Source organism: Oryzias melastigma, linkage group LG13 (assembly GCF_002922805.2).
Source record: "Oryzias melastigma strain HK-1 linkage group LG13, ASM292280v2, whole genome shotgun sequence".
NCBI lineage: Eukaryota > Metazoa > Chordata > Actinopteri > Beloniformes > Adrianichthyidae > Oryzias > Oryzias melastigma.
Window position 1 is genome coordinate 16,315,917 of NC_050524.1, and position 11,726 is coordinate 16,327,642.

The 11,726-nt window shown below is 35.8% G+C and overlaps 1 protein-coding gene across 1 annotated transcript; it reads right to left on the minus strand.

Moving 5' to 3' along the window:
* Positions 1-1,002: 1,002 nt before the first annotated feature.
* fxyd6 (FXYD domain containing ion transport regulator 6) lies at positions 1,003-10,531 on the minus strand. Its single transcript, XM_024277877.2, has 8 exons — positions 10,325-10,531; positions 6,966-7,019; positions 6,619-6,642; positions 5,453-5,497; positions 5,282-5,356; positions 5,111-5,147; positions 4,959-5,008; positions 1,003-3,076 (listed from the first exon to the last, which is right to left on the minus strand). Exons 2-8 carry the CDS (start codon positions 7,012-7,014, stop codon positions 3,045-3,047), a joined length of 312 nt encoding a protein of 103 aa, XP_024133645.1. The 5' UTR covers positions 7,015-7,019; positions 10,325-10,531; the 3' UTR covers positions 1,003-3,044.
* Between the last annotated feature and the right edge of the window lie 1,195 nt (positions 10,532-11,726).

Sequence of the window (11,726 nt, forward strand, 5' to 3'; positions counted from 1 at the left end):
GGGGCATCAACAACCTACTTTGATTTTTATTCAGAAATTGAAAAACTTAACGGCGCTCTCAATTCTTTTAGTTGTTTTATCTCAGCAGACTATAAAACACATCAACATATTCTAAACGTCTTGATCTATAATCATTACTTTCCATAGATTAAGAGACTAAATGGTCCCATTTCTGTCTTAGCTTTGTTTAAACACTCTCATTTTGGGACGTTAGTTCTTCCATTAATCATGTTGTTTAGCTTGTTTCAATGCACTACCGAACTTAAGGGCATAGCGGGCAGTTACTCATTAATGTGTGAAAGCTCCAATATTCATTAACCTTACACCTTGAGCTGTCACATAGAGGTCAGGGACTGAACAAGCCAGACTGACACCCCTTTTAACATGCATTTTTTTTCCTTTTATAATTTGGACAAACAAGTACAGCAAAAAACTATTTTCAGACACAACATATAAGGTACATATGAAAATAGAGGGAGAAAAAGAGAAATTTAACAATGAAAAGTCACACCAAATGAAAGTCATTAAGTTTACACACACAAAAAAAATTATTTCAACTTGTGAAAGTGATGTTTTTTTTAGAATAGATGGCCAGAACTCACCTGAGCTGCTGAAGGCTCCCTGTCTGGAAGTGTGTGCAGGTGGTTTTGTCTGTAACCTAAAGCAGCTTCCACAGGGATCAACCCCTTAACTCTCTTTCTCTCCCTCCCTCACGCAGACAAATGGCTACCTCTCCACACCTTCATAGATATTTTGACCACTCAGTTACATATTTACAGCCTCATAAAGTTACAGCCAATAAAGTCTTGATTTGTCAACCTTTGGAGCCTAACCTTCTTCTTGCACATGGATTTAAATCACAGCATTAACCTTGGTAGGTCACTTCCTGTGATCCACTCCTGCAGGAGGGTTGCCTGAGAAACAATTCCTTTCACCTAAAATGCTCGCAGGAGAAAAACACTCAAAAGCACTCTTTTTTTGTCTAAAAGAACACACCTTGTGTTTGAACAAGCGCTCATTTATTGATTGACTGATGCCAAAAGCACAACAGGTCGCTACACAACAAGGCCACATGCATAGAATTAACACACATGATTTACTTCCACAGAAAGGATCTTTGAAATAGAATAAATTAATCTCATGAAAGCCGCCTGACCTTATAGATTCAAAACTAGCATTGTTTATTTGTTATTACCTCGAGATTTGGCTTACAATAGGCTACTATTATTGTAGTCTAGCAAATACATGTGATAAGTTCACTGACATTCTTCCTTATTAAGTATTAAAAACAATATGACAAAAAAAAAAAAATGCTGATAATTGCAACAAGTGGTAAAAGAGAAATACCCTGGCTTCACAGATTTTTGGCACTAATGAGTGAAAGAAGGGAAGCTAATCATAGTCTACCGGAGACTATTTATCCTGAAGGAGGACAGCAGTGGATCCGATATGTGGAGAAGGCAGTGAGACAGCTGATGGAGGAAATCTCCTCACGTCGGTGTGCTGGAGACGTCCATGCAGATCCCTGCAAATCACTCGTGTGCTCACTCAGAGAGCAGTGAAAGTTGAGATTGTCTCGTGTAAGGCTCATCACATCTACGTTTAGTGACAAACACACACCTGTGATGGAAGCACAGTAACACAAACAGAAGACGTGCACGCACAAATGTGCACGCAAACACAGGACCATTCAATCATAAACAGAGACTGCCTCATATCAAAAATGTAAACCATCTATGCTTATATTTGCACACTACTTATATGAACGAACTTCCAAATTGTGAGAAACATCATTCAAGACAACTGACAAAACAAACAATAGATTTACAAATTCCCTTAAGTGCGAAAGCTGAAAACGGCATACTCTACTTGATTTTTTTTTTGTCTGTTGTCTCATTAAAACAAGATCATCAAGAGAAAACATGTTTTATTTCTTATGATAAAAGTACTTTCAGCCTCTCATGCATCATTCTATAACTAGAGACGGTCTGATCCCTTCATCTGAAAACTGATGAAACTGACAAAAACTGCAGGATTACTGACCTGTCGGGTCAATCTTCCCCCAATTGATGATGACTGATTTGAAAGTCATTTATGACTGACAACATCCGTACAATCGCCACCTGAGTTATTAATTAATTTGATCAATTTGAATTAAAATGTTTCTGGTGTTTGACCTTTTCTCTGAAAAACTGGTCAGTTTTGCTGCAGATTGTAGAAAAATGAAAAAAAGTGTTGTAGTGGCCGAGTTCGGCTGGATGGCTGTTCGGGTTACGCAAATGTCCGGAGCTCAGTGAACGCACCACGCAGAGACATTTGTTGTCCAGGTGTTCTGTCATTGCTGTCGGCGATTTCGATTTATAGGATTCAGTTAATGACTAAATAAGGGAGATAAAGGGAGGAGGGCTGGTGCATAAGACGGAATTTAGGGGTTTGAGGAGCGTAGCTCCATTAATAAATTAAAAATTGACCCAAAAACAACTTTTGAGGAACGTTTCTTTTGCTGTTGTTGAGAGTTGGTTATGACCTATGACCTGGCCTTCAGTAGACACAAAATAAAGAACTTAAAACACATTACGTCTCAGCATCTCAGAGCAGAAAAATGATCTTAACTTGCTCTTGTGATAAAGAGATAATAAAAGTTGTTATCTCTAGAAAATGGTCAAAAAAAGTAGGGTTTGCCATTTTCAGCTTCCGCTCTTAACCTTAAGCCAATAGATAAAAGTACAAAAAGAGCAGCAAAGCACACAACAAAGAAATGTCCCAAAGATCTCAAAGACAAACTTGTGTCACTAAGACAGCATACTGGAATGGGTGACCGTCACAGAAGGCACAGAAATAGACAAGAGCACTGAGGAACTGGCACTCGCAAAAGACAACATGGCGGTAAACCTATGTACATGTTACACCTCTAAGTGAATACTTCTCCTTTTTACCCTGTCAGGAAATCACCCATAATGGTCTTCAATTCCTTCATTGTTTTTGTAGTTAAACAGGAGTGAAAACAGCATTTCAGGTGGTAGTTGAGGTCCTGCTGCGGTGCCTCAGTTCTCTGCTGGAGTCTCTTTGGCAGCCGCTGTTAAAACAGAGAACAGTTTCGGTTTAAGCATAAATGAAAAAAGTGCTTTAGGATTTGAACTATCACCCTGTCTCTTGAAACACTAAAGCACGTTTGGTAGATTCATATTTGCTAAAGTTATAGAAAAATGATTTCTGATATTTTAAGATACAATCCTTTACTCTAAATTCACCAGGAAATGACTTTTTCAAAATAAAAGTCACAAATCAATGAATACTGAAATGTATGATGATAAAGATAGATCTCAAAGTTTTGCAGTTCTTCTCAAAGGTTTGTGACTCATGGCCCAGTGTTTTAACAAAAAAATATACATATATCTGCAATTTGGATTTCTTACACTCTAAAAAACATTTCTCTAACGTGATCTTGTCTTGGAAAAAAGGTAAAACATCAAAAAAGCACATTTAAACGTGCAGTAACAAATATCCCAGCTCTCTTAAATTATATTGACATGGGTTTAAAATTAAGGCAATACAATTATTTAAATAATTAATATGATTAATACCTGTTATTTATTTATTTATTTTCAAACAGGAAGTTCTGCTACAAATAAGTACATGCAAAATATGGTGTGTTAGGTTTTAGGTTTACTTTTTGGAATCAAGTTTTTTGCAGCTAAAGGCTTGGATCGCTATTACTCAGTATTTCAAACATAATCCTATAGGATTAAAGATTGGATCTTGATATGAAATTTGAGTTTTTGATACCAAATTACATCCTGAAACTTGGGTTGTAGATTTGGTAATCCAATCCTGTCTACCGTCCATATTAAAGGTCTCTGTTTGGTATTCCAAATCATTTTAGATCAGTTTGAACCAGAAAATTTAGATTATTCTTATTTCTCCAAAAAAGTTAATTAAATAAACTATTAAAACTTGATTATCATCAACTTTAAAAAAGTTATATAGACAGATTTAACACATATTAGCAAACAGAAAAAAAAATCAATGTCACAAAATTCTAAATAGTCTTTAATTTTTTCCGTTATTTATTTTAGAGTAACAGTAACTTTTAATAGGATCAAGATCTAAAAAATTTGACCGGTATTTAGATAGATTGGATCTAATCACTAACCTGCAGAGATGCATAAATAAATAAAAGCTTAATTTTATTCTAATGTCTCCTCAAGAACAGTTAATCTTTGACTAATTTATTGTGAATAACACACAACAATGATGCCTGACATTCTTGCACACCAAACTATTGCCTCTGTATTATTATCTACACCAGCTTACATGTTTTTTAAAGAACAAAACTCTTATTTTAAAAATAAAATGGTGTGAATTTACACTTCATAGAATTTGTTTTTCCTGATCAAAGAAGAGAAAACTCCTCCAACCTGCCTTGTCACAGGTTCAGCTGAGAGCCTCTCAGTGGAAAAATACTACAATGATTAATAAGGTTTGGCTCGCAACGCGTTGCATCAGCTGACTGCTTGGTCGAACAAAATGAGCATATTTTCCACCTGAAAATATTTCCTAATCACAGACATTATCTAAGGTAAAAATTATACCATTAAAAATATGAAAATTGGTTAAGGTAGTGTGACACGAGTTTTACTTGTGAATCGATGACAAAGGTTAGACTTTAAAGCCCTCTGAGGAATTTTTGTTAAGCAAGAATAGCCCTTAAAATCCTCCCTCTTCATCATCGAAAACAAATAAATACATTTCAGGACAGTAACTATGTTTTAGGCTAAATCTTAAGTGAAAAAAATTCCAGAAATACTTTTGACATAACACACGCTGTTTTTAAGAGACATCTTTCCCCACTACCTCTGTTCTGGTCTCTCTCAAAGGTAAAACTCAATTATAGATTTATGTCCAGATCTGAACCTGAGGTGAGAAAGACTATCAGAGAGCTGAAATACTCATCTTACCCTTAGAGACGGCCAAGTCCTCCTCCTGTGCTTCCTCATCCCCAGGGGCCCTACAGGGAGAATTGACAGGTTGTCATGGAAACTAAATGATGTTGAAATATTTTTAAAAGCTAAGCTATTATCTTCCTCTACATGGTAAAACATCAACATACCTGGGCTTCTGGTTGGCACCACAGTGGCATCGCCGACCTACAAAAGTTTAAAAAAATCATTAGTTGTGTTGAAAAAAGGTATAAAGCAACATCACTCAATCAGTAATTTGAGTTTTTAAGAAATTCAAGGAGCATTAAATGTATACAAGAGCAATGAAATCAGAAACTTACTAAGAATAAGAAGAATACCCAGAGCGAACAGCACCACAGCAAAGGCCAGTCCTCCAATTCTCAAACTTTCATAGTCTATAAACAAGAAATATAAAAAATAGAGGAAAAGAAACAAACTTTTAGTTTAAAGTAGCTGATAAAGTCTTCGAAATAAAGTTATTTTTTACTTACCATAAACAAAAGGGTTTTCCACTCTCGTTTTGTTCTCTGTAAGGACTAAAAAAAATACACAGAAACCATCAGAATTAGAAAATTGATATTTGACTGATATTCTCTATTTTTTTCTTATTTTAATTTAGTATAAAATTCAATTTGAGTTTTGGCCAAAATTGTTGAATTTCTTTGTTTTCTCTGTAGACATGTCAAACTTACAAGTAAGCAACCGTTATATCCGATCATAAATACACCGAAAGCAATTGCTAAACATGTAACTAAGGAGAATCTGTGTTTTTTTAGGTTAAATGTTGAGTTTTATCATGTTTGAGTACAATTCTATTTTATAAAATTTGATTTATTCATGCATTTGTGTTCTCTACAACTTCTATTCCCTGACAAAAATAGTAAATAGTGTTAGATCTGACCCTTTTCGGAAGAATTTGGGAAGAATAGAATAGAATAGAATAGAATAGAATAGAATAGAATAGAATAGAATAGAATAGAACACTTTATTGATCCCACAAAGGGGAAATAACCTTGTTACCATATCTCTGTTAGAAACAGAAGATAGATAGTAAATAACTATAAAAGTTAATGTTTGTGAAATTAGAATTTCCTCCAGGACCATATTACTACATCATGACCACAGATTTTGTGTTTCAAACATCTTCTATGCATTTGTTAAATTCTTCTTTTTTTATTTTTATTTTTTACATAATCTACATTTCATCCATTTTTTTCAGCTTACTATATCCCTTTTGGGGTCACAAAAACCTGTCCCTCGTTACTGTTAGGTGAAGGTGGGGTACACCCCAGACAGGTCACCAGACTGTCGCGGGGCCACACAATCCCTCCCACACACACACACCTAGGGACACTTTAGAGTAACCAATTAACCAGTGAAGTATGTTTTTGGACTGTGAGAGGAGACGAAGTGCTCGGAAAAAACCCACAAACGCATTTGAACCTTCTCCCTGTGAGGGGGGAGGGCTAAACACCGCTCCACCTTGCAGCCCTAATCTTTATTAATTAGAAAAATAAAATGCTGTCATTCCATCAATAAAACTAATTTTGAACAAAACATGCCTCTTTCGAGTGTGGTTTAGAAATCCCCACAGGTTAGATCAAAAAACCAACGCTTCTGGATTTAATCTGTTAGAGACTGAAAACAGAAAACTCACCATTTTCACTTGAGCCAGCAACAGCTGGGGGGCAAAAACAGATAAAGTGTGTAAAATACTGTAGTGGTTGTAGGAAAAGTCTGTTCTTTATGCTTCGTTTATTAACAAGAGTCACAGAAATTTACTTTTTTTTTTCATCATCGGACCATGCTGTCATTTTTTTGTTTTACTTCACACAAACAGTGCAATAATTAGTATTTTTTTTAAATCTCACAGAACCTTGATGCTATAAATGTTTCGCAATGACTCACACATTCTTCCTATTAATCATTTCTCTCCTCAACAACTGCCCTCTAGTGGGCAAAGAGTGAAACACCGTGTGTGATTTCTGATTATGGGCAACTTACCCGACACGCATACCAGGAGTGAAGAGAAGAAGACCAAAACCATTTCCATGACAACTGTTGGCACAAAGTAACGAGAAAGATAGGATTAAAAAAACAGTGACAAAATAATAACAAAAAAACCCACGGCATAAGTTTGGAAGAAGTTTTAATATGAAGGAGAATCCCTGGAATTTTTCTACTTTAGTTGTTAATTTAGGTGTATTTTCCAGTACATAAAAAAGTACTTAGATGAAATAATGTCCAAAAAGGGTTTTTTTCTTTGTAAGTCATTTAAGTAATCTTTATACCTTTGTGTTTTAGATTTACGTCACTTTTCTGTCATTTTTGTCTGATGAGGAACTTTTACGGACTAGTTACATCCGGTATAATGTATTAAGTATTCTTTAATTTGAATGCATTCAGACAGATGCTTTTTCACATGCTTGTCTATGAACACTTTACATCATTTAAGACTGTTTTCATCCCATTTTCTGTGTCACTCTGTTCTATTTATGCCCTAATTATTTTGTTCTTGTTTAGGATTCTTCTATTTTTATGTTTCCAATGTGTAATTGCCTTCCTCAGTTTATTGTGTTCTTCATGAGCTTGTTTTCCATCTTTTCCTAATCTGATTATTTATTCCATCTGTAAGGCTCTGGATTTAATTGTAGCTTTTTCTGTGGAAAATTTGATTTTTTTCTATTTATCATCGCTCTTTTTACTCATCATTTGCAGCTGAATATAGTTTTTCTAGGCTTTTGTAATCTGCTCATCTGCTATAATTAGTCAGAAGCAGTAGAGGAAGAATTAGTTTATTAACAATTTTTGAGCAGATCGGCTGTGCTTGTTCTATGGAAAATATTTGTCTAAATAACTTAACATTTGCCAACGCTTACCAACACCTGGTGGGAGGACATATGCGTCATGAAAACCTGGGGATGCATTTCTCCGCGGTAGATACAGGTACGTATCATTTGGTCGCCCTGTAGTTGGTATTTGTTCCATTCTTGTGGCCAAAAAAATGTTTTTAGATTTTGTCTCTATGGACTAATATCTTACAGATGATTGACATTGCACATTTGAATTAAACTTCCTTTATAAAACGTGATTATTGCAGAATAAATGTTTTTGTTGTTGTTCACTTTTTGGCACCTCATCAAGGTGGTTAGTGGTGGAAGGTGCTCTAGAGATGAATAAATTAAATTACAGTGTTATCAAACAAAGCACAAATAATGACAAATCTGAATCACTCAGTATAAATTTCTTAAATTGAATTTAAGAATTTTAAACAAAAGCAAATAAAACATCAAGTTTTTAGTTTGTCTTCTTACTCATAAATTCCATATGCTGTTTTAAGTTCAGCCTGTCGGGGAATTTGCCATAAATAACCTGCATTAAATATGCTCGAACAAAGCAAAGAAAAGATAATGGAAATACTCCTAATGAAAAATCTGCTCACTAATTATATTAGAAGTCAATTTATTATGAGCTTTTAAATATTTATACATGAGAATCAACTGAAAGGAAGGGCGTTAAGAGAGACAGGATGGAGGCTTAAGAGGAGCATGAAGAAAGCTCTGATGGTCTCTTGTGTCTCCACTCGAGACACTTGTTAATGGCATAAAGTGCTCGGAGTCTGTAGTGACTTGGACTAATGCAATGCATTTCTGTTGAAACATTAAAACAGGGCTTAAAAGCCGGAGATGTGAGCTCACACTGCAAAACCACACCACAATTTTTTGGAGGACAGAAAAGTCTCTGAATGTCCTTCCCACACTATACCCCAACACCGATATGTTATCCAAGAAATCGAGAAACTTGAGACGCTGTTTGCTAAATAGGGGAGGTGTGCCCTATTTTCAGAGGTATCTCATATTTTTAGCTTACCGTGTTTTCAAATCAGACTAAGATATCCTGCTGCCGGCTAAACTGCAATCAAATTCTAAAGACTCAAATTCCATGGGGAAAATGACAAAAATAGCAAGGAAGATGAAAGTTTCCTGGAACAAGGAAAGGGCAGGTTTTGAGACGGTGAGGGTTGGAGACAGGCAGACAGGGAAATACACCGTCTGATGAGGAAATACAGGTGAAGGTCACATAGAGGAGACTCTGTCTGAGCATGGTTGATGCATTCAGATAAATTCCGTGTGGAAAATGTATACATGCAAATTATATTTATAAGTATAGTACAACGTATGAAGAGGAATATGATAAATGAAGTTTAATGTAACTGCAGGGGCATTAACAGCAATGATGTAGTAGCCTCAGAGTATGTGGCCCTGCATTAAAATCTATGGGAGCACAAAAAACTAAAGGAGGTCATCAAAAAAACAAAGAAATGCTCAAACTGCAAACATTTTATGGGAAATATGACCTTAAAAAACTTATTGATGATGCTTTTAGCCCTGTATAGTCCACATGCAGATACAAATGAATCACAATAAGTGACTTTTAATGTGATTTACTCTACCATCTGCTGGTACTACTGCAAGTATGGCAGTGGTGAATTGTGTCTGATCCCTTTTCACATCAGGGAAGATGTAGGGCTTCTAAATGGGTCTTCATAACCTATATCAAATAGCCTGGCCCACATATCTGCCATCAGAGTGATGCTACATCCCCATGACAACAACGTGCGTTGGTCCATAGTGTCCTCTTATCTCCTTGGTAACCGCCTCTTACTCAAAAGTCTGGTGCTGAATGAAAATAATCCTAAAGGGCTCATATAAAAACATGGAGATGTCTTTTTATAAACAAAAAAGGAGCATCTTTAAGGTTGGGATCTATCAAACAAATATTTTTAAATATATTTATACAGCAGATAAATTATTTTTTGACACATAAATAGATCAGCAAATAGATTGTGAATCCAACCAAAGCTTCAGGCGTCCTCCTCCTCGCTGGGTGTGTTTGGCAGACGGTCTCATTACGCACAGGCAGGCGCCATACATCAACATCCGATTTGTGACGTGTGCACGTTATCTCCTCGCGCGCCTCGCAACCTGTGGATTTTTTTTCTCCTTTATTTGTCAGGAAGCCGCCTCCATTGTCCGCGTGCACAATATTATTTTAGACAAAACCCCAGCAGCGGCAGTTACCGTCTGATTTTGGGTGTTTGTCCTTCTGAATGACAGTGTATGAATCCCTCTCTGACCCGTATTTGCATCATAACCGACACACCCTACTATATCACATTTGGTAAACAACACAAGCCATCACTGACAGCGAGTCTGTCTGTGTTCTTCAAAACAGTTGCTCTCAATTGAATTTTAACAACATAGCACCCCTTGTTAAAAAATAATAACACATTCTAAGAATATAAACAAGAGTGACAGTGAAGATATTTTCAGACACAAAAAATAGAAGTGGGATCAACTCACCGATTGTTTCTCCAGATGAGCGTTTTTAAACAAACTCTCCAGTCAGCTTTTCTCACACAAATGTTCTCTTAAGGATTCTCATCTGTCAGTACCCGTGCACGGTGCTCATTCAGTGGGTTTCATGTAAGGACTGCCCGCTCCGAGGGTTGAATCCTCCCTGCGCCTCCTCCTTTTCTCTCCCTCCTTCCACACACACGTCAAGTCGCTTTTTGTCCAAGTCAACAAGGAGATTTGAATTCACTTTTTATGGAGAGTAATAACCTCCTTTTTTTTAATCGACTGGCAGACATTCATATCATTGGAAAAAATGGCAATATTCTCCTCAAGATAGATCCATCTATATTTTTTTCTATTGTTAAAGTGTTCACATTAGCAGTTTTATATTATTTTAAATACATATTTTCTACAGAAGTTTAGCAGGAGCACAATCCACCATGCAGGACTGGAAGTTAGCCTCAACTAATATCCCATCAGCCCATATTCTTTCTCATTAGCTTAGGCTATTAGCACCTCACCACAGCAAGCTAACATTTATTGTCAGCTTGTTTATATATATATATGTATGTATGTATATTATTATGTTTTTTTCAAAAGTTGTTGAAAAGTGAAAAATAACTAACTAAGATTTAAATTGTATTTTTTATAATGATTTCGTTCTGTGTTCTTCAAATGTTCATTTTTATTTATTCTTTTTTATTTATTTTTAAGTCCACCTGCCACCTGAAACTCCGGAGCCACATGCAGCTCTTTCATGCCTCCATTGCGACTCTTTGGCCCTAAAGAAAAATGCTAATGATTTGAATAAATATTAGGCTTGTTAATAAAAAAATAATAAAAACACACACACACAAGCTAACATTAGCGTAAGAAAAAAAAAAAAATCAATGTCAAAGCTATGCAGCCATACAGTTCTTAGCCTGATGGCATCACAGACCAGGAAAATGAAGCCTTTAATGGATCTGTTTGTCTGCAAGTGGATGCTTTAGAATTGTAACGGAGAAGGGAGACTGGCTCGCGCTTGGCAGTTTCTGCATCATAAACCTGAGCTTTTTCAAACTGCAGGTTTTGATCTGCTCTAGAGCTATCATGATTTGAATGCAGAAATATTAAGAAAAGTTGTTTAATCTTAAATTATGTTTTATGCCCGCCATCATGAGAAAAATGGAACAATAGCATGTTAAACAAAACCAAAAACAATTTTCATCTTTGTTAGTCTTTAAGATTAAAATTGTGTTTTTGTATTTGAATCATGACTGATCAGAAGCAGACAAAAAACAATGATTTGAAAAAGCTTAAACTTATGACACAGCAACAGCAACAGGAGGGCCTAAGTCTTTGCTACAATTCAAAATTCTCAAATTGAAGACAAATTGATCCATTAATGTCTTCATTTTCTGAGCTA

What these genes read in the sequence shown, in the direction of transcription:
- fxyd6 (XM_024277877.2), bottom strand. Translation starts at nt 7,014, where the DNA reads ATGGAAATGGTTTTGGTCTTCTTCTCTTCACTCCTGGTATGCGTGTCG. An exon ending in ACTCCTGGTATGCGTGTCGG is followed by an intron (nt 6,643 to 6,965) that starts GTAAGTTGCCCA and finishes TTTGCCCCCCAG; the next exon opens with CTGTTGCTGGCTCAAGTGAA. An exon ending in GGTGCCAACCAGAAGCCCAG is followed by an intron (nt 5,009 to 5,110) that starts GTATGTTGATGT and finishes TTCTCCCTGTAG; the next exon opens with GGCCCCTGGGGATGAGGAAG.